Here is a 26,318-nt window from a genome sequence, read left to right as displayed (position 1 = left end):
AAAAATCTTTGCTTCTTTCATCGATTTTATAGATACATGAAATCACACACGTTACAGATGGCGTGATAGTAGAAGAGACACTGGGCGAACGAAAAGGCCTGAGAGGTGGAGGGGAAGACACTAGCAGGAAATGAGTGGGAATATGCGGAGAATAGGTTATACGCGTGCACGGAAAATGTATCCTGTGCACGCACCACGCGGCTCCAGTAGCCCCTTTCCGTAAGGTGGCGCGCTACTTTGAGCGTGGCGTCTGGTGCCGAGCTGACGCCTCCTCCCTCCGCTGCAGCGGGAGAGCCAGCCTGGAGAAGGGACTGTCGGGATAGTCGGAAGTGAGGGTCTGGGAAGGGGAGTGGTTCGGGGCTGCTGCGCAGCGCGCCAGGTTTCCGCAGCAGCCCTGCACCCCTCCGGGTCGCCTCCAAACGCAACGCTGCAACCATGCCCCTCCACGTGAGCCTCGCCAACGGCAACCGCGACCTGGACTACGACTCGGTGCAGCCATACTTCATGTGCGACGATGAGGAGGAGGACGTGCACCAGCAGCCCCCGCAGCCGCCAGCGCCCAGCGAGGACATCTGGAAGAAATTCGAGCTGCTGCCCACGCCGCGCCCGTCCCCGGGCCACCCCGGCCTCTACTCGCCTCCCTGCGAAGCGGTCGCCGCGTCTTTCTCCCCCAGGGATCACGACGGTGATAGCTTCTCCACCGCAGACCTGCCCGAGCTGCCAGGAGACGCGGTGAAGCAGAGCTTCGTCTGCGACCCGGACGACGAGACCTTCGTGAAGAACATCATTCTGCAGGACTGTATGTGGAACGGCTTCTCGGCCTCCGCCAAGCTGGTGTCCAAGCTGGACCCCTACCAGGCTGTGCGCAAAGAAGGCGCCAGCGTGAGCCCGGCCGCCGACGCGGAGCCTGCTACGCCTCCAGACTGCACCTGCAACACCTGAGCGCACAGCACCGGGGCTTTGGACTGTAAGCTTCAGCCATGATAACGGCCTCAAATTCTGGGCATAAGAGAACCCTCCCTTCCCCCTTTTCTTTTTTAAGCTTGCCATCCTCCCTCACTCCCCTTATCAGATTTGTATTTGTTTAAAAAAAAGAAATCTTAAAGTATATCAATTTCCAACGTCAGCTGGACCCTTAAATGTAAATAACTTCAATAAAACATTTTATCAGTTATACAAAATCTAAGATATGAAGTATAAAGGTATATTTTCCTTTTAAAAGCTGATTCTTTTTTTTTTTTTTTACTGATTTAAGAAAATCAAAATATTGGCAAATTTGTTGAGTCCATGCTTAAAAAAAAAACAGCTTTATGAAATTAACAAAATAAAGAACCATGAAGCTACAGAAAATACTACTGCTAAAGGTAGGCTAAAAGTAAAAAGGGGGAAATTTTTATGACCAAAAAGGAAAAATTAAAACGAAAGATGAAAAGACAAAAGATTGCCCAATAATGAAACAAACGCATAAACAAAATTAAATAGGCTAAGAGGTTTAAAATAATTGATAGAATTTTAAAAATAAAATAAAGGTACTACTGAACTATAGCAGAAGGGAAAAGGTGAATCAGGAGAGGCAAGAGAAAAAGAACACCAAGGTATTTGTGCCTCTTCTCTCTGGGTCTCCTGTATTTAGACACTGCTGGGAGGTGGCGTGGTCAAGAGACTCTTGTCTCTCCTACAGTTTAGGCCGGTGCTGAGCCCACAAGAAACAAGGCGGCAGCAGAGCTGAGATCTCTTGGTACTTTGCCTGAGTGAGTACGGGGGCCTCTGCTGGCCGTACTTGGCTCTGCAGTCTGAGTCTGGGCAGCCCTCTTACCCCTCTCCCTCCTGAACTTCCTCAGTTCCTTCTCCCAGGAGAAGCTGAAGTTCTAGCTGAGATGAGGGTAGTGTCTCCCAGGTGTATATTAAAGTGGAGTCTGTGACAGGGATGTGGGGTAGACCACTGCAGCCTCAGGGTCCTCAGACCCCACGGGGGTGGGGGGGGGCACTTAAAACTAAGTGTTGCTACAGCCTCTGGCCCAAGCTCACTGCTACCAAGCTGCAGAAACCTCCAAGTTGATAAGGTCAGCTGCAGGCCACAAGGGTGGAGTCCCTTCTCCCATGCAGTGCCTGCGGAGCCCAGCTTCCTGCCACTGCGACCCTTTGGGCTCTCAGTACCAGACCCCTAGTATCCACAGTTGCCTCACAGAGCTCTGTGGCAGTCCCTGAATGGCCATGGTTCCCTGTTCTTGGCCTCCAAGCTAGATCAGGTTTAAACAACAGGTTTCCTTTCAGGATGGCGCCTGATCCCAGCCCATAGAGCTGGGACACTGTTCTCCACATCTGGACCACCTGGCCAGGAGAGTGACTGTTCCTAACAAGAAGAGCAGCTGCATTTGAGGCATGTGTGAGGTGGGAGCTTGGCCTATGGGAAGGACCACCAGGCTCTGCACAAGGCCACCATGCTGACCTCCGCCTGAGGTTCTGACCCCTCCCCACACAGTAGGCACCATGCTGGATAAGGATACCCCAAGCCAAGTTCTCAACACAGAGGGGATTATCTGCCTAGAGAGGCAAGGACAGGGAATAAGAAACAAAGCCAGAACTAGAGGAGGAGAGAGAAGCAGGGACAAGAACAAGGGAGAGGAGGAGGGATGCCTGTCCCAGGGCAGCAGGAGAATATGGGGGCACATGGAGGGAGATGACAAAAGGCTGCTTCTTGATACAGAGAGGACAGACGTGTCACAAAGGCAAGAGGTGATTTATAAAGGTAAAGTGGGAAACCGGGTGTCAGGATGGGGTGACTTTATTTAGATGTTTACTAGGGCAGCTGGGGGGAGGGGGGACTTCGATAGACAGCTGGACCTTGGTGGTCAGCCTCAGGAGGAGGAGGAGGAGGTGGCCAAATTAGGGAATGGGCCTTGGTGTCCAGCTGTAGGACTGTAATCCAATGGCTTTTAGCAGGGCAGAGGGAATGGGGGAGAGGGCCAGGCCTGCCTGGGTCACTCTCACTTGCCAGGTGCGGGCTGGCTAGCGTTCCTTCAGCTCTCTGCCTCAGGTCCATGCTGTCCTCTGTTCCTACATGTCCCCATCTGTCCTATGACTGCCTTGGTGAGTGTCTGACCTGTCCTCTCTTTCTCTGTAAGAGCAGCTCTCTACAGAGACTTTTCCTTACCCTCACTCTTCTCATCCCCCAGGGCCCATGAAGTCACCTGTCAGCCTTCTGTAACTGCAGGTCTCTCGGTTAGGTCTTCACCATGCTAGAGAATTGCAGTCGTTGCTGCTCAGCCATTGGTCAACGTTCTCCATGTTGCCCATTAGTAATTAGTTCCAGTCAGTTTTGTTCCTGCTCTTGTGCCCTGTGAGCTCCTGGCTGAGGGCATCCAGCTGGGCACCCTGGGAGGGGCACCTCAGAGTTTGACTTGGCTCTGAGAACAAAAGAACAAAGGCGGTGTGGCTCACTAACAGAAACTGATTTCACAGTTTCAGAGCTGGGGGGAGCCCAAGGTGAAGGAGCTGGCAGGTGTGGTGTTTGCTGAGGGACCACTTCCTGGGTCTCCGATGGCTGTGAGCCACTGTGTCCTTGCATGGTAGAAGGGAAGAACCCTGGTCCCCTCTGCTCACTTCCAAGTGTCAGCTACACTAGGAGACCTGCACCTCTGAAAGGCCCCACCCCTGACCCCATCACCTTGAACTTAGGTCTCCACACACAGAGCATAGGTGGACACAAAAATGCAGGCCACTGTGAGGCTGGCTCTCTGAATGTCAAACCCTGTCTGAGCTGTGACAACCAAGACTGTCCCAATGTCTTTCAGATCTTGGTGTCAGGTCGTATTATGCAGCCATCTTTAACTTTCCAGCAGTATGGAGTTTCCTGGAGCTCTCCAGGCAAAGAAGTTGCTCACAAACTGGTATCCTTGATGGGAAAAGCTGGGAGAGGGAGGAGAGGAAAAAGGTACAAGGAAGTAGGGGAAGGGCATGAAGAGAGGAAGAGGGTGTGAAAGTAGACAGAATGATCAGAGGACACAAACTCCATGAGCTCCAAGTCACCTGAGCAGTTGTGTGTAGAAGCCCTGAGATTCCTTAAGGTGGTGCTGCCCACTCCCTCAGTGTAACAAGAGGACTTCTGGGAGCTTTAACCGTCCTCACACCACATCCCCAGCACAGTGATCCCAGGATGCAGGATGACAGAGCAGGCTCCTGCAGAGTTGCATGGAGTGGCCTCTCCTACCTGACAGAGGAAGCCTCAGGGCAATCTCAGCAGCTCCGTGAAGTGGGATGAGGTCTCTATTGCTAGCAGGAATGTCAGACTTCTGGAATGGCGGGACCCAGAGTACAGGGAGTGGAAGCACAGCCAGGCAGGTGTGGAAGGCAGAGCCCCTCTCAGGGCTGGGGCTTCTTCCTCAGGATACTTTCCTGTTTCCCACCCAAGGCCAGGGCTTTTGCTGAGCTGTGAACTTCAAACTTCTCGGTGCCCTCCACTCTCCCTGTCCTCTGCATTCTCTTCCTCCCGATCCTCCGCTCCTTGCAGTACGGAGCTGCTCAGTCGTCTTCCTGCAGTGTGTCCATTGTGACATGGATGTGGTTGATGTCGATGGTGCAGGATGTCCTGTGCTGGTAACTTTGTGCTCTTCTGTTTGCAGCAGCTGTCTTCCACAGATGTCCCTGTTACATCATCTCACAGACAGAGGATGCCTGTGTGCTGAGGAGATGACCCGCTCATCGTCAGGTGTTCTAGCAGGCTTAGGTGTTTTAAATGTTCAGAGAGGGAAGAAAAGATGGTAACCACGATTAGGGATGTGGTCCTGTTTAGAAGTAATGCCTTGGGACTCTTTTGACGAGAGAGAGGTGAGGGCCAGACCTAGGTCCCCTCTGAAGCCAGAACCCTAGTCTATCTGGTCTATTGACGTCTCAGATCATAGCCTCACTTTCTGCTCCTTCCATGCCGGGGCTAGGGAATCCTGGGAAATGAGACCACAAGGCAGAGGACAGTGGTGAAGAACAGAGCCTTCTTCTCCAGAGTCTGCATTCCCAGGCAGCCCTCATGTACTCCTGGGGCTTGGGAGGCTCTTCTGCCTCCTTGGTCAGCTGCATTCAGACTCAGCTTCTTGCAGAGTCCACAAGGTGCTTGGCAGAGAGGACCAGGTCCTTCTGAGTAATAGCCGCATCCCGCAGGGAAGGGGAATGTCAGGTTTTGCATAAAGTTTGTTAAGACTTCAAGAGATCAACATTCCATGGTCGGTCCAAAGTGGCAGCTACTGGTTTTAGTCTGAAGAAGCTGAGGGGGAATTAGAAACACAGAAGATAGGTCTCATGAATAGGATGTGTTGTCCCCATTGGGAGAACTGGAAGGGGCTCTTGGCAGTGATGTGGAAGGGTTCGATCTGGACAGAGCAGGGTTGTAGACCCACTTCACCCTGTGTGCAACTCAGTCCCAAGAACCCCAAACTTTCTCTTGGTAGCTTCATCCAAGGGTGTCCTGCAGGACCCACTTTTTCAACTCAGGGCTCAGCCTGGTCACTGAGTTGTCCTTCTAGAATCACTCTCCATGTCTTCCCCTTCCTGGTTTTCTCCTTCTCAGAGCACTGGCTGGGGCTGCCTGAGGTTGCTGTAACAAACCACCTGAACACCTCACATCTGCTCCCCTCAGGCGCGGAAGTAGGGTGTGAAGACTAGGTCAGTGCCACACTTCCCTAGGTGCCGGGGAGGCTCCTGGATTGACAGCTTCCTGCACTCCTCAACCTCTTCCTTGTTCCAGTTCTGCCTTTGTCTTCACTTGACCCCTCCAGGGCCCCAAAGGTCCCTTTGTCTGACTGTGACAAGAATCCTTGTCAGTGCATTTAGGCCAACCGGACCCTCAGCCATCTTATTCACTACTGCAAGCTCTTCTTGTGTTCTTGTTTCCAAGGTGCAGGAGAAAGCCTCTCTGATGATGGCTGAGCAAGGCACTCTGGGAGTATAGCAAAATGTCATTACCCACCAGTTTCACTTTGCAATATTGCTTCACAGTCACATGCCCTTGGGTCACATGGTTTAAAGGGCCACCAGTCAGCTATCCAGCATATGGCCTTCCCTGAAGAGATCTTAGTGATTTGTGGGTGTCCTCATTGGTTGTCTTCCTTCCTTGGACTCTGGGAGAGGGGCACCAGCCATTGTGACCCCTGCACCCAGAGAAGTTCCCTCTCCCTGTCCTGGCTTTTTTGTTATGCTAAGTCACATCTCTCACCCTGTCCATGCTGTCTGTGTCCAAGCCTGTTCTGGGTGGCATTCACTGCATGGCCTCTGCACTGACATTCTGCAGCTCTCTGAGTCTCTTAACTCAGACTGTGGAAGCTCCTAGCTTTGACACCTGTCTTGGGATCCTGGGGCTGATCCAGCAGCTAACGGGATGCAATGTCTTCCTGCTCCTGGAGTCAAGCTTTGCTTTGCACATGACCTTGGGGGACAGAACATCATAAGGTGGCAGCTTGACCCAGTCGTTATCCTGTGGAAAGTTCAGCCAAGCAGCCCCCTGCCCTCCTAGATGGGGAGATACAGGGCCAAGACCTGATAGACCAGGAATCAAGGAGCAGGTCCCAGTCCGGGGTGTGGGTAGGGTGTCACCCCAGCTTCCCGCTGACCCAGATGCATCCTACTTCTATAGCCTGTTGTCAGATGTCTAGACTATTTCTGGTATTATATTCTACAAAGACACAATTGGTCTTTTTGTTGTTGATGTTTTTGAGACTAACTCTTGCTATGTATCTTAGGCTGACAGCCCCCTATGCAGACCAGGATGGTCTGAAACTCCAAGATCCACCTGCTTCTGTCTTCAAAGTGAGAGGATTAAAGGCGCATGCTTAACTTTTGTTGTTTGTTTTTGAGATAGACTCTTACTGTGTAGTTCTAGCCGTTCTATTATGCACGTCAGGCTGCCCTTTTACTCAGAGAAATCAGCCTTTGCTTCTCAAGTGGTAGGATTAAAGGTGTGCACCACTATACCACATATGCATGATTTAATTTTTTGGTTTCAAGGGGTAATTTTTTTATGAAATAAAATTATGCGTCCATTACAGGACAGGCATAAAAATATATATCTTCATCTGTTGATTTAAAATTTTTTTATTATTTTTATTACTTGCAACTTTTAAATATAATTTGATCATATTCTTACCTCCCCCAATTCCCTCCAGGTTCCCCTCCCACCAAACTTTAAGTTCTTTCCCCAAAAGCAAACAAAAACCCAGCACGACAAAACCAAGAAAACAAAATAAAAGCATACTCAAAAATAAAATAAAACAGCAAACTGTTGCCAAACACACACATATTCATACACACACATACATACACACATATGCATACACACATACACATATTCATACACACACATATGCATACACACATATGCATACACACATATACATACACACACATATAAATACACACATGCATAAACACATACACACATATTCATACACACAAACACACATATGCATTTACACATGCACACACATACACACATATACATACACACATACGCATACACACACACACACACACACACATACACACACACACACACACACACACACAAACTGGAGTGCATTCTATGTTAGTCAACTACTCCAGGACATGAGCTTTTCCTGAGTGGTTGACATGCTTAGTGTCAATTGGAGAAAACTGATTTTCTTCTCCCAGCAGGTTTAAGTGACAGTGCAGTTGTTAACCTTTGCCTCAGTGCCTGGGTTTTCATTCATTCAATATATATATATCTCAAAACCATCACACTGAAGTTGGACAAGAAAACCCAAGAGAAGGAAAGAATCAGAGACCTAGCTGTTGGCACTCTCAGGAGTCCCATAAAGACCCAAGTTGGAAACTGTCATACACAGGCAGAGGCCCAGTGCAGGCTGTGCATGCTGTTCCAGTCCCGGTGAGTTTGTGAGCTTGGCTTGTGCTCATTTAGAGTTGGGTTTCCTTAGTGTCCTAATTCCCTTGGCTTATCACTTCTGCTGCCTCTCCCTTGGGGTTCTCCAGGTTCTGAGGAGAGAGGTTTAATGGAGCCGTCCCCTCTAGGGCTGATTTTTCTAAGGTCTCTTGCTCTCTGTATAATGTCTGGCTGCAGGTTTCTATATCCGTTTCCATCTGGTGCAGGAGAAAGCCTCTCTGATGGTGGCTGAGAGAGGCACTCATCTGGGAGTATAGGGGAATGTCATTGGTCGTCATTTATCACTACACTTTTGCCCTTTCTTTCAGACCAGTCTGATCCGGTTGTCTAGGCTCAGGTTCTTGGTCACACAAGCAGTGTTGGGTATGGATTCCATCTTATGCATGGGCTTTTAAATTGGCCACTGGTTGATTACACCCACAAACTTCGTGCTAGTGTATCTTGCAGGCAGAGCACCTCTGTAGATAAAGGATTGTGTCTGGCTTGGTGTTTACACGACTCTTTGGGTAGTGTGCACAGTACCTTCCTGTTAAGGAGGATGCTGGAAAGTTGAGGTGAAGGCCCTGGTTCCACATCTCCCTTTTCAATGAGTTATGCAGGTGTTGTTTTCAAAATGGAGACTTGCCGTCAGTTTGTAGAGTCCAACCCATAGTCTTGGCACCAGCCCGGGCTGTTTGGGGTTCCCATGGAACCTTTTGGCCAACAACTGAATTAGATGCACCCTAATCACAGTACCTGGCCAGAGAGGGCTGTGGCAGGGATACAGAATAGGACTCTGACGATGGCTTAAGGTCTGAGGGTCTCAGGACATTCTTGCTCTCTAACGGTACTGACATGCTGATGATAACTTCTAAAAATCCTAAAAAAAAATTCTTGCTCGTTCTGAGGGTAAAAGGCTGCTGGCTTAGCCCAAGAGCAGGGGAGTAAGTCATGTGGCCTTTGTTCTACCTCAGCAGGTCTGCGAGGCTCTAACGTTCAGCCTGTTTAGTGGATGTCACAGGAAGAAAAAGGGACGCTTCAAAGAGTGATTATAGAGTTTATTACTAATTTGTAAAAAGTTTCCTATGAAAGCTAACTAAGGGGGAAAGTGGGAAGATCCTAATCGGGGAAGGGGAAAATTTCTTCTGAGTGGGGAAAGGGAAAAATTTCTACTCTAAGCGGGGAAACGCAAAAAATTCTCCTAAGGGGAATTTTTTTTTCTCTATCTAAGCAGGGAAAAGGAAAAATATCTCTATTCTCTTCTCTTGGTCCTCAGAATACATGATTACATGTTACAAAGTTCACACAAAAAATCAAATCATAAATTGAAATAGAAGTTTACAGCAGAGAATGTTTGCATGCATATCCATTAGGAGGAATTATCCGGCTAAGCTTCCGTCACCGGTCATCTCCACAGGTTCACTGAAGGTTGAAAACTATAAGTTGTTAGTGAAATTTTGTATTGATAAAGCCAGTCAATATTTTATCTTCTCTCCTAGCACCTGTAATAAATCCTTAGTTCCCTTTCTATGACCTTTGGTTAATGTTTTTCCAACCTCTTAGAATGTGCTCTGAGTAGGAGAAAGTCTGGTTACCATCTAAGAACAATTATCTGGTGACACTTGGGAGACTGGCAGAGTTCTCACTGCAGTTTTGACTATCAGAAAAGGACCTAAGAGCAGTCCCACTATAAAAGAGCTTAGTAATCACTGATGTCATTTTAGGAATTCTTTTTTTAAAAATATTTTATTAGATATATTTCTTTACTTACATTTCAAATGTTATTTCCCTTCCAGGTTTCCTGTCCATAAGCCCCCATTCCCCTCCCTCCCCCTCCCCCATATGGGTATTCCTCCTATACATCCCCCTTACTGCACCCCCCATATTCCCCTGTACTGGGGTCCAACCTTGGCAGGACCAAGGGCTTCCCCTTCCACTGGTGCCTCAACAAGGCTATTCTCTGCTACATATGCAGTTGGAGCCCTGGGTCAGTCCATGTATAGTCTTTCAGTAGTGGTTTAGTCCCTGGAAGCTCTGGTTGGTTGGCATTTTTGTTTTTATGGGGTTGCAAGCTCCTTCAACTCTTTTAATACTTCCTCTGATTCCCCCAAGGGATCATGTTCTCAGTTCAGTGGTTTGCTGCTAGCATTGACATCTGTATTGGACATGCTCTGGATGTGTCTCTCAGGAGAGAGCTATATCCAGTTCCTTTCAGCATGCATTTTTTAGCTTCATCAATCTTATCTAGTTTTGGTGGCTGTATATATATGGGCCACATGTAGGCCAGGCTCTGAATGGCCATTCCTTGAGTCGCTGCTCTAAACTTTGCTTCCATATTCCCTCCTATGGATATTTTTCCCCCTTTTAAGAAGGAGTGGGAGCATCCACATTTTGATCATCCTTCTTGAGCTTCCTGTGGTCTGTGGATTGCATCTTGGGTAATTTGAGCTTTTTGGCTAATATCCACTTATCAATGAGTACATGCCAAGTATATTTTTCTGTGATTGGGTTACCTCACTCAGGATGATATTTTCTAGTTCATTCCATTTGCCTATGAATTTCATGAAGTCATTGTTTTTGATAGCTGAGTAGTACTCCATTGTGTAGATGTACCACATTTTTTGAATCCATTCCTCTGTTGAAGGTCATCTGGGTTCTTTCCTGCTTCTGGCTATTATAAATAAGGCTGCTATGAACATAGTGGAGCATGTGCCTTTGTTGTATGTTGGAGCATCTTTTGGGTATATGCCCAAGAGAGGTATAGCTGGGTCCTCAGGTATGGAATGTTGAATGGTTGTACCAGTTTGCAATCCCACCAACAATGGAGGAGTGTCCCTCTTTCTCCACATCCTCACTAGCATCTGCTGTCACCTGAGTTTTTGATCTTAGCCATTCTGACTAGTGTGAGGTGGAAACTCAGGGCTGTTTTGATTTGCATTTCCCTGATGACTAAGGATGTTGAACATTTCTTTGGGTGCTTCTCAGCCATTCGATATTTTCAGCTGTGAATTCTTTGTTTAGCTCTGTACCCCTTTTTCTAATAGGGTTATTTGGCTCTCTGGAGTCTAACTTCTTGAGTTCTTTGTATATTTTGGATATTAGCCCTCTATCAGATGTAGGATTGGTAAAGATCTTTTCCCAATCTGTTGGTTGCTGTTTTGTCCTAACAACAGTGTCCTTTGCCTTACAGAAGACTTGCAGTTTTATGAGATCCCATTTGTCGATTCTTGATCTTAGAGCATAAGCCATTGGTGTTTTGTTCAGGAAAATTTCCCCAGTGCCCATGTGTTCGAGACTCTTCCCCACCTTTTCTTCTATTAGTTTGAGTGTATCTGTTTTGATGTGGAGGTCCTTGATCCACTTGGACTTAAGCTTTGTACATAAGCTTGGATAAGATAAGCATGGATTAATTTGCATTCTTCTACATGCTGACTTCCACTTGAACCAGCACCATTTATTTAAAATGCTACCTTTCTTTCATTGGATCGTTTTAGCTCCTTTGTCAAAGATCAAGTGACCATAGGTGTGTGGGTTCATCTCTGGGTTTTCAATTCTGTCCCACTGATCTATCTGCCTGTCTCTGAACCAATACCATACAGTTTTATGCCTATTGCTCTGTAATACTGCTTGAGTTCAGGGATGGTGATTTCCCCCAGAAGTTCTTTTATTGTTGAGTATAGTTTTAGCTATCCTGGGTTTTTTGTTATTCCAAGTGAATATGCAAACTGCCCTTTCTATCTTTATAAAGAATTGAATAGGAAGTTTGATGGGGATTGCATTGAATCTGTAGATTGCTTTTGGCAAAATGGCCATCTTTACTATATTAATCCTGCCAGTCCATGAACATGGAAGATCTTTCCATCTTCTGAGATCTTCCTCAATTTCTTTCCTCAGAGACTTGAAGTTCTTGTCATACAGATCTTTCACTTGCTTGGTTAAAGTCACACCAAGATATTTTATATTATTTGGGACTATTGAGAAGGGTGTCATTTCCTTAATTTCTTTCTCAGTTTGTTTATCCTCTGAGTACAGGAAGGCTATTGATTTGTTTGAGTTAATTTTATACCCAGCCACTTTGCTGAAGTTGTTTATCAGGTTAAGTAGTTCTCTGGTGTAATTTTGGGGTCACTTAAGTACACTATCATATCATCTGCAAATAGCGATATTTTGATTTCTTTCCTTCCAATTTGTATCCCTTTGACCTAGTTTCGCTGTCTGATTGCTCTGCCTAGGACTTCGAGTAATATATTGAATAAGTAGGGAGAGAGTGGCCAGCCTTGTCTAGTCCCTGATTTTAGTGGGATTGCTTCAAGTTTCTCTCCATTTAGTTTGATGTTAGCTTGGTTTCTCTCCATTTAGTTTGATGTTAGTTTGGTTTGCTGTATATTGCTTTTACTATGTTTAGATATGGGCCTTGAATTCCTGATCTATCCAGGACTTTTATCATGAAGGGGTGTTGAATTTTGTCAAACGATTTCTCAGCATCTAATGAAATGATCATGTGGTTCTTATCTTTGAGTTTGTTTATATAGTGGATTACATTGATGGACTTTCGTATATTAAACCATCCCTGCATCCTTGGGATGAAACCTAATTGATCATGATGGATGATCATTTTGATGTGTTCTTGGATTCGGTTTGCAAGAATTTTATTGAGTATTTTTGCGTCAATATTCATAAGGGAAATTGGTCTGAAGACTCTTTCTTTGTTGGGTCTTTGTGTGGTTTTGGTATGAGAGTAATTGTGGCTTCATAGAAGCAGTTTGGTAGTGCACTGTCTGTTTCAATTTTGTGGAATAGTTTGGATAGCATTGGTATGAGGTCTTCTATGAAGGTCTGATAGAATTCTGCACTGAACCCATCTGGACCTGGGCTCTTTTTGGTTGGGAGACCTTTAATGACTGCTTCTACTTCTTTAGGAGTTATGGGGTTGTTTAAATGGTTTATTTGTTCCTGATTTAACTTTGGTACCTGGTAACTCTCTAGAAAATCGTCCATTTCCTCCAGATTTTCCAGTTTTGTTGAATATAGGCTTTTGTAGTAGGATCTGATGATTTTTAAAAATTTCTTCAGATTCTGTTGTTATGTCTCCCTTTTCATTTCTGATTTTGCTAATTTGGATACACTATCTGTGACCTCTGGTTAGTTTGGCTAAGGGTTTGTCTATCTTGTTAATTTTCTCAAAGAACCAGCTCCTTGGTTTTGTTGATTCTTTGTATAGTCCTTTTCATTTCTACTTGGTTGATTTCAGCCCTGAGTTTGATTATTTCCTGCCTTCTACTCCTCTTGGGTTTATTTATTTCTTTTAGTTCTAGAGCTTTTAGGTGTGCTGTCAAGCTGCTGACATATGCTCTCTCCTGTTTCTTTCTGCAGGCACTCAGAGCTATGAGTTTTCCTCTTAGTACCATTTTCATTGTGTCCCATGTTTGGGAATGTTGTATCTTCATTTTCATTAAATTCTAAGAAGTCTTTTATTTCTTTCTTTATTTCTTCCTTGACCAAGTTGTCATTGAGTAGAGAATTGTTCAACTTCCATGTATATGTGACTTTCTGTCATTATTGTTATTGAAGACCAGTCTTAGTGCATGGTGATCTGATAGTATGCTTGGGATTATTTCTATCTTCCTGTATCTGTTGAGTCTTGTTTTGTGATCAATTATATGGTTAATTTTCTAGAAGGTTCCATGAGGTGCTGAGAAGAAGGTATATCCTTTTGATTTAGGATGGAATGTTCTATAAATACCTGTTAAATTCATTTGGTTCATAACTTCTGTTAGTTTCTCTATGTCTCTGTTTAATTTCTATTTCCATGATCTGTCCATTGATGAGAGTGGGGTGTTGAAATCTACTATTATCGTGTGAGGTGCAATGTGTGCTTTGAGCTTTAGTAAGGTTTCTTTTATGAATGTAGGTGCCCTTGCATTTGTAGTATAGATATTTAGGATTGAGAGTTCATCTTGGTGGATTTTTTCCTTTGATGAATATGAAGTGTTCTTCCTTATCTTTTAAAATGACTTTTGGTTGAAAGTTAATATTATTTGATAATAGAATGGCAACTCCAGCTTGTTTCTTCGGGCCATTTACTTGGAAAGTTGTTTTCCAGCCATTTACTCTGAGGTAGTGTCTGTCGTTCTCTCTAAGGTGTGTTTCCTGCATGCAGCAAAATGCTGGGTCCTCTTTACATAACCAGTCTGTTAGTCTATGTCTTTTTATTGGGGAATTGAGTCCGTTGATGTTGAGAGATATTAAGGAGTAGTGATTGTCCCTTCCTGTTATTTTCGTTGTTAGAGGTGGAATTATGTTTTTTTTGTCTCTTTTTTTGGTTTCATTGCAAGGAAATTATATTCTTGCTTTCTGTACGGTATAGTTTCTCTCCTTGTGTTGGAGTTTTCTATCTATTATCCTTCGTAGGGCTGGATTTGTAGAAAGATATTGTGTAAATTTGGTTTTGTCATGGAATATCTTGGTTTCTCCATCTATGTTAATTGAGAGCTTTGCTGGATACAGTAACTTGGGCTGGCATTTGTGTTCTCTTAGGGTCTGTATGACATCTGTCCAGGATCTTCTGGCTTTCATAGTCTCTGGTTAGAAGTCTGGTGTAATTTTATAGGTCTGCCTTTTATATGTTACTTTATCTTTTTTCCTTACTGCTTTTTTTAATATTCTTTCTTTGTTTTGTGCATTTGGTGTTTTAACTATTATGTAACGGGAGGAATTTCTCTTCTGGTCCAATCTATTTGGAGTTCTGTAGGCTTCTTGTATGTTTATGGGCATCTCTTTTTTTAGGTTAGGGAACTTTTCTTCTATAATTTTGTTGAATATATTTACTGGCCCTTTAAGTTGGGAGTCTTCACTTTCTTCTATACCTATTATCCTTATGTTTGATCTTCTCATTGTGTCCTGATTTCCTGTATGTTTTGGGCTAGGAGCTTTTGCGTTTTACATTATCTTTGACAGTTTTGTCCATGTTTTCTATGGTATCTTCTGCCCCTGAGATTCTCTCTTCTATCTCTTGTATTCTGTTGGTGATGCTTGTATCTACGGCTCCTTGTCTCTTCCTTAGGTTTTCTATATCCAGGGTTGTCTCCCTTTGTGCTTTCTTTATTGTTTCTATTTCCATTTTCAATTCGTTCACCTGTTCGATTGTGTTTTCCTGTAATTTTTCAGGGATTTCTGTGTTTCCTCTCCAAGGGCTTCTACTTGTTTACTTGTGTTTTCCTGCATTTCTTTAAGGGAGTTCTTTATGTCTTAAAGTCCTCCATCATTATAGAAAATGTGATTTTAAATCTAGATCTTGCTTTTCTGGTGTGTTTGGATATTCAGTATTTGCTGTGGTGGGAGAATTGGGCTCTGATGATGCCAAGTAGTCTTGGTTTCAGTTGCTTAGGTTCCTGCGCTTGCCTCTAGCCATTGGGTTGTCTCTGGTGTTTGCTTGTCTTGCTGTTTCTGGGAGTGACTTGGCCCTGCTGTAGGCCTCTGTGTCAGCACTCCTGTAGAACTGTTTTCCCTTTTTCCTTCAACCTTTCCTGAGAACAGGTGCTCTGCTCTCAGCTGTGGAGGAGCTCCTGGAGACTGTCTTCCAGCTCTAGGCGTGGGCAGGAATCAAAGGGTCCTGCACCTGACTGCTTGTGTAGGTCCTTGCACCCAGCGGGCACAGTTGGCACTATGCAATTCTCTCTTGGGTCTGGACTGTAGGCAGAGGGTATTCTCCTCTGACGTCTCAGGAGTATCTATACTTCTGAGGTTCTAGCTCTCTCCCCCACGGGACTTGGATGCAGGGAGCGTTTGGCTGGTTCAGTTCAGTCCTGGGCACAGACCAGAACTTCGGGTACCGGTGGCTGTCTGTTCTTAAATTCCATAGTGTCCAGAGGCACTATGCAATTTCCCCTTGGACCAGGGATGTGGGCAGAGGTATGCAGAGGTGGCAGTCTGTCCTTCAGTCTCAGGATGTCTTCACTCCTGGGTAGTCAGCTCTCTTCCCCAGCAGTTTTAGGAATTCCTATAGGATCATCATAAAGACTTAAGAAGTCATCTATTTGTCTATATAGCATCACTACGAGACAGTACATCTTCATGGATTTGCAGATATCTGCTCCAAAGGGATGGGTTATTACTTAGTGATTGTTATATGAGTTTAATAATAGCAGGAAAAGCATTTTAATAGCAGGAATCTTTCCTAAAATGAATCCCTTACAGCCTTGCATAATAAGGGTGAACCTGTCACAGATTGTATAACAATCGGAAGCAGGCCATCTCAGGGAGATTACCTGCTAGTTATTAGCTTGTCCCATTATAGCTCCTGACAAGTACTGGAAGCTTTGTTTGGTGACAAGAGATGGCCATTTGGGACTCTGTCTCTCCCACTATCTAATGGTTTTATTTTAATCACCTTCATATATGTATATATTTTAGGAAGTTTTCATACTACCCCTCAGATATCCCTTAATTTTAGTTGTTTCTATTCCCTCTCACAACCACCTCTTTCTGTCACTCCCCACTTGATTTTTCCATTGCAGCCCCCTAATCTATATCTTTCTATTTCCCTCTCCTAACAAGATCTCTTTGTTCCCTTACTCTATACCTAAGTCCTGTGGCTCTATGGATTAGTTCCCTTGGTTATCAATGACGTCATTGATAATATCCACATATAGCAAATGTAAACCATGTTTGTTTTTCTGAGTCTGGGATACCTCACCCAGAATGATTTTCTAGTTCTTTCCATCTAGTCAAATTTCATGATGTTATTTTTAAAATACATAATATTTGTACTGATCATTTGGAAACATCACATCATGAACCCTGATCACAACTCTCTCACCCTTGTGTCCTCCCCACCCCCAAGAAGAAGAAGAAGAAGAAGAAGAAGAAGAAGAAGAAGAAGAAGAAGAAGAAGAAGAAGAAGAAGAAGAAGAAGAAGAAGAAGAAGAAGAAGTAGAAGAAGAAGACGACGACATGGAGGAGAAGGGAGAGGAAGAGGAGGAAAAGGAGGAGGAGGAGGAGGACCAGGAGGAGGAGGAGGAGGAGGGACCAGGAGAAGGAGGAGGAGGAGGAGGAGAAGGAGGAGGAGGAGGAGGAGGAGGAGGAGGAGGAGAAGGAGGAGGAGGAGGAGGAGAGCCAGTTCAATTTGTGTTGCCCATACACTTAAGCATGGTCAAACTCCCAGTGACCAGTCCCTTAAAACTGAGTTTGTCCCCATCCACCAGAAACATCAACTGTGCAGAGCTCTGCTTTAGCTTCCTTACTGCACTTTCTAAGAGTTCTCTTCAATCGCTTTCTGTCTAGGCTGCCACTTTTTCGGGAGGGCGGAGGTAAGTGTTGTCACAGAATCTTCTGTGTCTCAACTGTGAATCTGCATTCACTGAAACCATGACAAAAGTAGCTTCTTTGCCCTTTACAGTCAGCAGCAGCATGGATCATGGACTTTCACATGGTTTCCACGGTAACATAGGCCTTGGACATCAACATGGCCCTCAGCGGCACCATGGCCCACAGACACATATCATTTTTTAATGGAGAAGCAATACTCTATTATAGATTACCACATTTTCTTTATCCATTCTCCTGCTGAGGAATACTAAGTAATTTGCAATTTCTGGATACTAGAAACAGAGCATCAAGTGTCCCTGTGGTAGGATGAAGAATCTTTTGATATTGTCTGAGAGCGGTGTAGCTGGATATTGAGGTAGATCAATGCTCATCTTCTTGAGAACCACCACACTGATTTCCACAGTGGCTGTATGAGTTGGCACTCACACCTGCAATGGGTGGTTGTTCCTCTCTCTCCACATCCTCCCAGCACAAGCTATCACTTGTTCTGATGATTGGAGCCATTCTGACAGCTGTAAGATCAAATCTCAAAGTAGTTTTGAATTCCCTGATGGCTAAAGAGGTTGAACATGTTTTAAGTGTTTCTCCACCATTTGAGTTTCCTTTATTGAAAGTTTTCTGTTTAGAGCTATACCCTATCTTTAAATTTTTTCAGGTGTCCCTTTTTAAAAATTAATTACTTTGCATCTCAGCCACAGTTTTCCCTCCTCCCAGCTCTCCTCCCCCAGCTCTCCTCCTCCCCATCCACTCCTCCTCCATTTCTTTTCAGAAAAGGTGAGCTCTCACCTTTTTTAGTTCTTTCTTTTTTTAAAGAATTATTTATTTATTTTATGTATGTGAGTACACTGTAGCTCTCTTCAGACCCACCAGAAGAGAGCATCAGACCCCATTACAGGTGATTGTGAGCCACCATGTGGTTGCTGGGAATTGAACTCAGGACCTTTGGAAGAGCAGTCAGTGCTCTTAAGTGCAGAGCCATCTCTCCAGCCCTCTTAGTTCTTTATATGTTTTGAGTACTAACTGTCTATCTGATATGGAGCTGGTGGAACTCCATTGTATATGCTGCTTCTTTGTCAGATTGACAGTGTCCTGTGCCTTATCGAAGCATTTTGTTTCATAGGATCGCAGTTACTGACTGTTAATCTTGTGTATGTGCTATGGATGTTCTGTTCAGGAAGTTGTCTCCTAGGCTATTCCCCACTTTCTCTTCTCTCGGGTTCAGTGTACCTGGTTTAATGTTGAGGTCTTTATTGATCCACTTGGACTTGTGTTTTGTGCAGGATGTAGATATGGATCCATTAGGATTATCCTACATGCAGACACCCAGTTAGACCAGCACCATTTGTTGAAGATGCTTTTCTCCCTCTCCAGTGTGTATTTCTAGTCTCATAAAAAAAATCAGGCATTCATAGTTGTGTGGATTTAAATATGGGTTTTCAACTTGATTCCATTGATTAACAATTCTGTTTTTATGCCAATCCCACACTGTCTTTATCACTACTGCTCTGAGGTAGAGCTGGAAGTCAGGGATGGAGATTCAGCCATGAGTTCAGCCAAGAGCAGCGGGTCCCAGCAGCAGCCCATCTCTAAGAACACCCCAAGTAGCTCACTTCCCCTAAGAAGTTGCTGGCCAGCCTAGGTGACCTCCAAACCCTGCACATTCCAGTCTTCCCTAGGACTGACGCAGAGCCCAGTGCCACTCAAGTTAGTCACGAACACGGTGAGCCTGTCGGGGCAGCTTAACCACACTGCGAGTCTGTCCTCGGAGCCCGGGGAGAGGCTGGTGGCTGGGCCACAGAAGACCGTAGGTGTGTCTACCCCTCAGGGTGCAGCCCCTTATTGGCAGGCCCGCCATCCTCCTAGTGTGTCCCAGCCACTGGCCACAAGAGCAGGAGTGAAAGGTCCCTTCTACATCCTTGTTCACCTCACACCCAGACAGTTCCTTCCTTCCCTGGGGCATGGGGAAGCTTGGGCACATACAGAGAGTCTCTCTGGACAGCACTTGAAGAATGTCAGTGCCCAGCCAGTGTGGGCTGTTACTGTACCGATCTACAATGGGTTTTTCTCGGTCACCCTCACTCCCAGCTGCATGGCCTCTCGGTCCCATGCATCCAGGACAACATGAGCTGTCTACTCTTCTAGCATCTTCCTTTGCTATGGAGTCAGCCCCAGTTTTGCTCACTCCCTGATGCTCCTCACTTTATGTGCATCAAAGTCTGGATTGACTGGCACCTCTTCCAGATTCTTCCGGGCCAGGCCTATATTGACGGCCAATGTCGGGCCGTGGACTCTGAGCAACTTTGAAGCTGGGAGACCCTGAAGGAATGGGAGGAGTTTCACCTGCACCTGTGCTCCATGCCCCGTCCCATAGCCACAGCCCCCTGCCATAGATTTGTGGCCATCAGTCCCGTAAGGGCAACGCCCCAAGTCCTTCCACGTGTGGATAAGGCATCCCTAACATCTCAGACCAAGACAATAGGAAAAGAGACAGTGATGTGGTTGGGTAGGCTCAATAGAGAGATCTCCATGCTAATGACATACCTAGAGGCCTGGAGACTCTTAGCCAATGAGCCTCCCTGCCCAGACACTCCTCCCTGCAAAAGGCATTTCATCTTAGGCCCAACATGAGAAGTGGGGTATGGTTTTACCATCCACTTTCCACCACGACAATAAATGGTTTGGAACCACAGTCTATCTCTTGTCCTTTTTTCTTTTATGCACAAATGTAATATTTATTCTGCCTTTCTGTCATATTCATGGATCCTTCACCAATGTTACATGAGGAAGAAAACAAAATTCAAAACAAATGAAAAACTGAAATCAGAATCACTAATGTTATCAAGCAGGGAAGCAAATAAACTAACATCTAGCAGCCGTCTTAGGAGGACAGCAAGGACAATGCTGTGACAGCAATGCTGTGACAGGAAAGAGAAGGTTGCTAGAAAGCTGTACTCAGACTCTCACACCAGCAAATCCGCTCCTGTGTGCAGTGGAACAAACCCAGATCTCTTCCTGCTAAGGTGATAGAAATGCCCGTTCTTCTCTGAATACCGTGGAAAGGCAAGTGTGTGTGTCGTGGTAATTCTACCCGGCTGTTATAGAGCGGGCCAGGAGCACATCTGTGGGTTGTGGGTGACGCGTACTGTAATTCTTTGATTGGGATAGTGGACGCACTAGCAAGAGTTGGGGTGGGGGAGGAGAATGAACACAGAAGTACAAGCAAAGACGAATGAGACTTCTCTTGTATCTTAGCAACACTTGGATGGGATCAGCTTCAGTACAGCTCCCAATCTTGATGCATGACGCAGTCTCCTGTGAGGATACTCAGAAGGTTCGTCTTAAACAACAAACCTATTTTTAGTGGTGGAGCTGCTCTTTGTAGCTGTGTCTGCGTGGGACTGATAACCAATCACTATCTTCAGAGGACGTCCTACCCTTTCCTTGTACACCCTCCCTATGTGTGTGACTGCATCTCTGTTCTCACATTCAGTCGTCCATATTGCTATCTTATCACCCTTAGCTCTAACACCGACAACAGCTCCACACAGCTCATCACCGCAGCCATCAGAGGGTTCTCTAATAAGGCACAACAGCGTCTCTAGCTAAACCTGGTTGTAGTCCCTTCCTCTCTGCTCAATGTAATGTAATTAGCCATCGTTCAGTGTAGTTAGCCATCGTCCTCCCCATGTGTCTTTTCTCTCTTTTTTTTTTTTTTTGGTTCTTTTTTTCGGAGCTGGGGACCGAACCCAGGGCCTTGCACTTCCCTAGGCAAGCTCTACCACTGAGCTAAACCCCAACCACCCCATGTGTCTTTTCACATAGGCTGAATACCACCCTTAAAAAGTGAGTAGTCACAGCCGGGCATTAAATTACTAGACAACTGGATGTGGTTGCATAGAGCCCAAAAGTCTTCAATGGTTTCCCACTTAGAGATAAAGATTTGCTTGCCAAGCTTTGCTTTTATCATTTTTTAAAAACTGCAGTGCCCACCTGTTCTGAAGAGGGCATTTAAGATAGTGCTCTGGGTTAGCAACCTCCTGAGGAGACACTGTTTTGACCTCTTCTGCAGATGGGGATTAGTGGTAAAAAGGTGGATTCGGTTCCACAGTCACCATCTAACTTGTTCTGATCGCACAACCCAGACTGTCTCTTTTCATCAGGATCCACTCTGGGAGCTGTGGAGAAGGCCTTTGCCTCACAGAGCTGCTGTCTAATCACCTGTTCAAGGCCTCCCTGCACTCCCAGCTACAACCAACACCATGCCTGCTGCCATTGAGGACTCTCTCCATGGGACTAGTAGGAGCTTCCCTTTCCCCATCCTCCATCCCTGAACTAGACCCAACCTGAGGGTCCCTACTCTGTTCTCAGCACTTCCACAACTCCCAATGGCATCTGGATGTCCAAGAGCCTGAGAACCCCACGGCTCTGACTTATCACAGGCCCAGGGAACCCCAAGGAAGCTCCAGCTTTCCCACTTCTCAGACTGTACTTCCCCACTCTGGAGAGATGTCTCCGTGCTCCTCTACTGCCCAGCATCCTTGCCCTGGTGACAGCATAAGGCAAGCACAATCAAACATCCCAAGTCCCTCCTTCCCAAGCAGCCAGGCCCTGTGGCAGAGCAGATGTGGGACCGACAACCTAACAGCCAACAATAGCCCTCCCTAGTGTCCTGGTACCTGAGACCAAGAGCAGCAGGTCTCAGCAGCTCCCCACCCAATTCATGCCAAGTAGGACGCCTTCTTCTGCACTGTCTGTTCCCCAGCCCTTTCCCCAGGCTCTGACCTATTTTGTCCTGCAGAGACCTGGTTCAGGGACACTCTAGAGAACTGCACAAAGGGATGGGCCCCATCTTTGGGTTTGGGGCAGGAATAGCTTGTGATAGGGAAACAAGAAGTCCAGCTTCTCATTGGTTGAGTTAGCTGACATTAGGCAGGTGCTTGCCTGCTCCTTGACTTCAAAGTTAAGTTGACTTCTGAGGCAGGAAATGGTCACTCATCAGGAAAAGTCAAACCCATCCAGGGAGAGCCTGGCCTTACCTGCAGATCTTTCTGTGTATGCACAGCTCCCCTGGTGATGTCTTACCCTCTACTCCTGGCCAAAATATCTCTGGCTTTGAGAGACTTGATGATGTGTCCCTTGTGTCCTAGAGGACAGAACATTCCTGACCTTGGTTGATCTGGTTGTGGCTGACCCCAAAAGCGCTGGTCCAGGGTCTAGGAGGGGAAGGTGTTCAATGACCCTAGCATGGTAACAATGATGCCTAGCTCATGCCCCCTGGGCCATTCAAGTGTCCTCTCTCAGATATACACTGATGGGTCCTCTCCACATCTGTCCTGGAAAGATCAACCTCAGGAATCCCGTTCTCCCTGTGGCCCCTTAGAGACCAGCTGCTGCCCTGGACAACAGATTTCTACTTGGGGACACAATCCCTTCCCCTCCTTGCCAGAGCTAGGGGGGCACCACCCCTCCCCGATGGACCTCCCTCTGAGCAGAGGAGCCCTGTGGCCTTTGGGTACAGCCAAGAAATCACTGGAGGCCTTGAGCAGATACTGAGTTTATTTATTACTCGGAGAAGAGTGGGTCAGTGTACGACGTCAGAAGCTTCAGGAGATGTGGGTCGTGGAAACGCTGACTAGAGTGTGTCACACTCACCTGGAGAAGGCAGATGCTCTGTGAATGATCTCCAATTGGATACAGGAACTTGCACATTCTAGAGAGCTCATAGCTCTGGATCAGTGCCCTGGAGTTTCTCTCTGTTTCTTCCTCCCAGGACCCAGCCTCCTCCCTGCCCTCAAGCTGCTGTTCTTATCTCCTAGGCCTTTCACACCCAGGAGAGCAACATGGTCAACCAAGTTTGCCAACAGGGCTATAATTTCCAAGATCCAACCACCCCTGAGCCCTGTCCCCACCTCAGAGTGTGATTCTTAGGGCCAGGGTTTTGAGGGACCTATGGAATTTCTGCACACTTTGTGCTTTAATGCTGGACCTGGGTTAATAGGGCTCACCCTGCTTTCTTGAGGTTATGGATAGGCAGTCTGGGAAGTCAGGAGATAGAACTGCGGGGAGAGCCTGGTCCAGGAGACCCCTGAGTCCAGGAATACAGACTGTGCATACACACAAGATTTGTGCAGAGGTACATGTGCATCCACACACACAAGATGCATGCAAGGGTGTGTGTCCATGCACCCCGATGCCCTGGAGAGATCCTGGGTCTTTCTGGGCCCCATTAATGTTCTCATTCAGGCTGGACCCTGGGTACAACACCTTTTAAAAACCCTGGCTAATATACTGGGGAGTTATATATACTTTACAGATGCTCCCTGGAAAATCTGTCTGCCAGAATATGGGGGATGAAGACCGGAAGGAGTCTTGTCACCTGCAGAGCTCAGGAACTACACCTTGTTGGGGATCACAGTGGACGCAGAGGTCAGATTTCATCCCTCAAGTCTCCTTTTCCTTCCAGAGACCCCTCATCAGATCAGCCCTAGCTCTCCAAAGTCCCAGACAGACCCCTCCGTCCCCTCAACACTGTGGCCTACAACAGACATCCCAGCTACTGTGGCTGGGTCCCCACAGAGAGGAAGCTCTACGTAGGAAGGGAAGCTTACGAGAGAAGGAAAGTTCCTCAATGTCCAGTGGTGAGATGCCTCTTCTGCATGTGTGAGAGAAGTAGTAGTCCCATCCAACGTCACTTGTGGACAGACTCCTGGCTACAGCCAACAGGATTGAATGCACAGAGAAACCAAGAGATCAGTAGGGAGGGTACTTGGGGTAGGGACAGTGGCTCCAGCCCCCATCTCCCTGCCCTCCCCACCCACCTTCTAGCTTCAGCCATTTTCTGCCTTCTTCACGCTGTGGGTGGGAACAGCACTTACCATGGTGCTCAGTCACAATTAAGCTGCCCCCTTTGCTCTGGTTTTCCAAGTCCATGATGATGGAGTCCTCAGTAACATCCACAAAAGTCAGAAAGTTTTTGCCTTGGTCTGTGACGAGAAACCAAATGTTCATGGACTTGCTGGGATCCTTAGTGTCCTGGTACCCTGCACTGCCCTAGGCAGCACAGCATGGCCCTTCCTCCACATGCTCAACTCACCTCACAGAAGCCAGCACACTGAGGAGTGCAAATCCCACCAGGTAGGGGCTGTTTCCTGCCTCTGCTTCTCTACCAGCCTCACCCTTGCTCTGCCTCCTCAGCCCTCTCTTCTCTAGCCTCTTGAGCTGAGTCTTTTTCTGGGTCAGAGAAGGGGCATTTCCAGCAAGGAGGAAGGGCTCAAGGGTCTCTCTGTCTTCTGTCATCTGTCCTCCTGCCCCTTACCCACCAACACTGCCTAAGCGACATCTGTCCCAAAGGGAAGCCCTTACACAGTACTCCAGAGCCTCAGCTGGGTGAGGCTCCTGGGTCCCTTCTCCCTGTCAGCCTCCCCATCAAGGCCTGACATCTGACAATGGGTCAGCTCTCTGCTGGGTTTCAGAAGGATTGTGGGAAGCCCTGGGAACCCAAGGGAGCACAGTTTGGAGTCACAGGTTTTGGATTTTGAATTTCTGAAGATACAGCTGTGAGGGCTGTGGGGTTACCGTCTGTGTCATTTCTGCTCAGTCAGATCTGTACTGTAGCAGATGCCACAACTGTCCAAGTCACCATGCCACCCGGGGAGGAAGCAGCAGCTTCCTTCACTCACACTCAAATGTATAGCGTCCAGGTGTCTCAGTCTTCTCCGCAATGTAGAATTTCTCCACGCATTTTCCATCTTCTCTATGAGGAAAATAGCCTTTCTGAGCCATCCCCTGTGGGAGCTGGGTCCTATGGGGTCACCAGGCTCTCCCCGATGGAGCCCCATATGCTTTCAGGCTCTAGGGAGCAGCCCATAAGATCGGTATCATCAAGGTCTTCTCAGGGTTTGAGCCCTGAGTCACTGAGGATCTGGGGGGTGGTAAGGAGAATGTGTCCCCACAGAACCTCGTCAGAGGTCTTTCCATGCCAAAATACCTGTGCAAGTAGGTGATGTTCAGGTTACCATTGTCCAGGAGAACAATGCCAGTCATGAAGCACCGATAAGCACCTCCTTCCTCAACGACAGATGGGTCAGTGGCAGCCAGCCCAAAGGTATGCCAAGATCCTGTCACCTGCACAGAGTAAAGTTTTATCCTGGCCACTGAGCCTGGAACATCATCTTCCTGTGGATCACAGTGGATCACTGCAGGAGGAGCCAGGCATGTCCTGCAGAGGAATAGAGTACAGGCCTCAACTCATGTGTTACTGTATGCTGAGAAGGAACCTTCTGGACCACTAACTCTGCTTCAATGTCACCCCAACCAAACAGGCCAGCACACTGTACCCATTGCCCATGGAGAGTACTGTTAGAGTGTGGTGGCTCTCTGTTCTCCAGATCTCTAAAGAGCGATGACGTCCTCTACCATATGGAAACCTTCGGGTCTCTGTGCAGTAGGACACAAAATAGAGGGCCTGGCTACCCTGTGTATCCTATTGGGTCCCTAGGTTCAGGCTTCTCCTGGGTCCGACCATCTTTCGTGGGGCTTTGAAGTGGCTCACACTCGAGGGGACCTGGTAGAGTGTCTCTGAGTCCGTGGCCTCAAGTAGAACCCCACTCCTTGGTCCCCATTACTGTGAGTTGCTGTCAAGACTCTGTAAGGTGATAGGGACCTGGAAAAATAACTGAAGACATGGGCTGACTCCCTGCCTCAGCCAGAGGTCCCGGAGCATCACCTGTTCAGGGACGAAGTACGGCGCCACAGGAACTTTGGTTTGATCCTGAAGTGCCCAGGTCAGGCCCAGCCCCACACTCAGCAACAGTAGGACCTTCATTCCTCTCCTGTGTCTTCTTGGGCTGAGCACTCAGAATGTGGGTGCACAGAGGCTCCACCCTTCTGTATATATACTGTTCTGAGGCCTGAAGTCCATCTACCCCTGCCCCACCCACGGAGCTAACACGTTTGGAAGAGCCTGGAGTTCAGAGGAGAATGCTGTCAGCCCTGTGCAGGCCAGGCCTGGGACACTGTGTACCTTGGCTTCTGGACTGAGGCACCTTAGTGGGTAAGCCCGGGACACTTTAGATGTGGCACCTCATTGGCCTGGAAAAATAGCCAA

At 46.8% G+C, this 26,318-nt stretch overlaps 2 protein-coding genes and 1 pseudogene across 2 annotated transcripts; 1 reads left to right on the top strand and 2 right to left on the bottom strand.

Annotated features, from left to right (window-relative positions):
• Positions 1-225: 225 nt before the first annotated feature.
• LOC116901284 (protein B-Myc) lies at positions 226-1,186 on the top strand. Its single transcript, XM_032903073.1, has one exon. The coding sequence runs from the start codon at positions 436-438 to the stop codon at positions 940-942; it is 507 nt and encodes a 168-aa protein (XP_032758964.1). The 5' UTR covers positions 226-435; the 3' UTR covers positions 943-1,186.
• Positions 1,187-20,550: 19,364 nt separating this feature from the next.
• On the bottom strand, positions 20,551-21,282 carry LOC116900023 (annotated as a pseudogene).
• A 1,509-nt stretch (positions 21,283-22,791) lies between these two features.
• On the bottom strand, positions 22,792-26,051 carry LOC116900092 (beta-lactoglobulin-1A/1C-like). The gene is made up of 6 exons (XM_032901871.1): positions 25,938-26,051; positions 25,200-25,336; positions 24,892-24,965; positions 24,084-24,195; positions 23,821-23,918; positions 22,792-22,864 (listed from the first exon to the last, which is right to left on the bottom strand). The coding sequence occupies exons 1-6, from the start codon at positions 26,034-26,036 to the stop codon at positions 22,845-22,847; spliced, it is 540 nt and encodes a 179-aa protein (XP_032757762.1). The 5' UTR covers positions 26,037-26,051; the 3' UTR covers positions 22,792-22,844.
• Between the last annotated feature and the right edge of the window lie 267 nt (positions 26,052-26,318).

Source organism: Rattus rattus, chromosome 5 (assembly GCF_011064425.1).
Source record: "Rattus rattus isolate New Zealand chromosome 5, Rrattus_CSIRO_v1, whole genome shotgun sequence".
In the NCBI taxonomy this organism is placed as follows: domain Eukaryota; kingdom Metazoa; phylum Chordata; class Mammalia; order Rodentia; family Muridae; genus Rattus; species Rattus rattus.
Note: the sequence above shows the minus strand (reverse complement) of the source record. Positions and strands in the feature narration are given on the sequence as shown.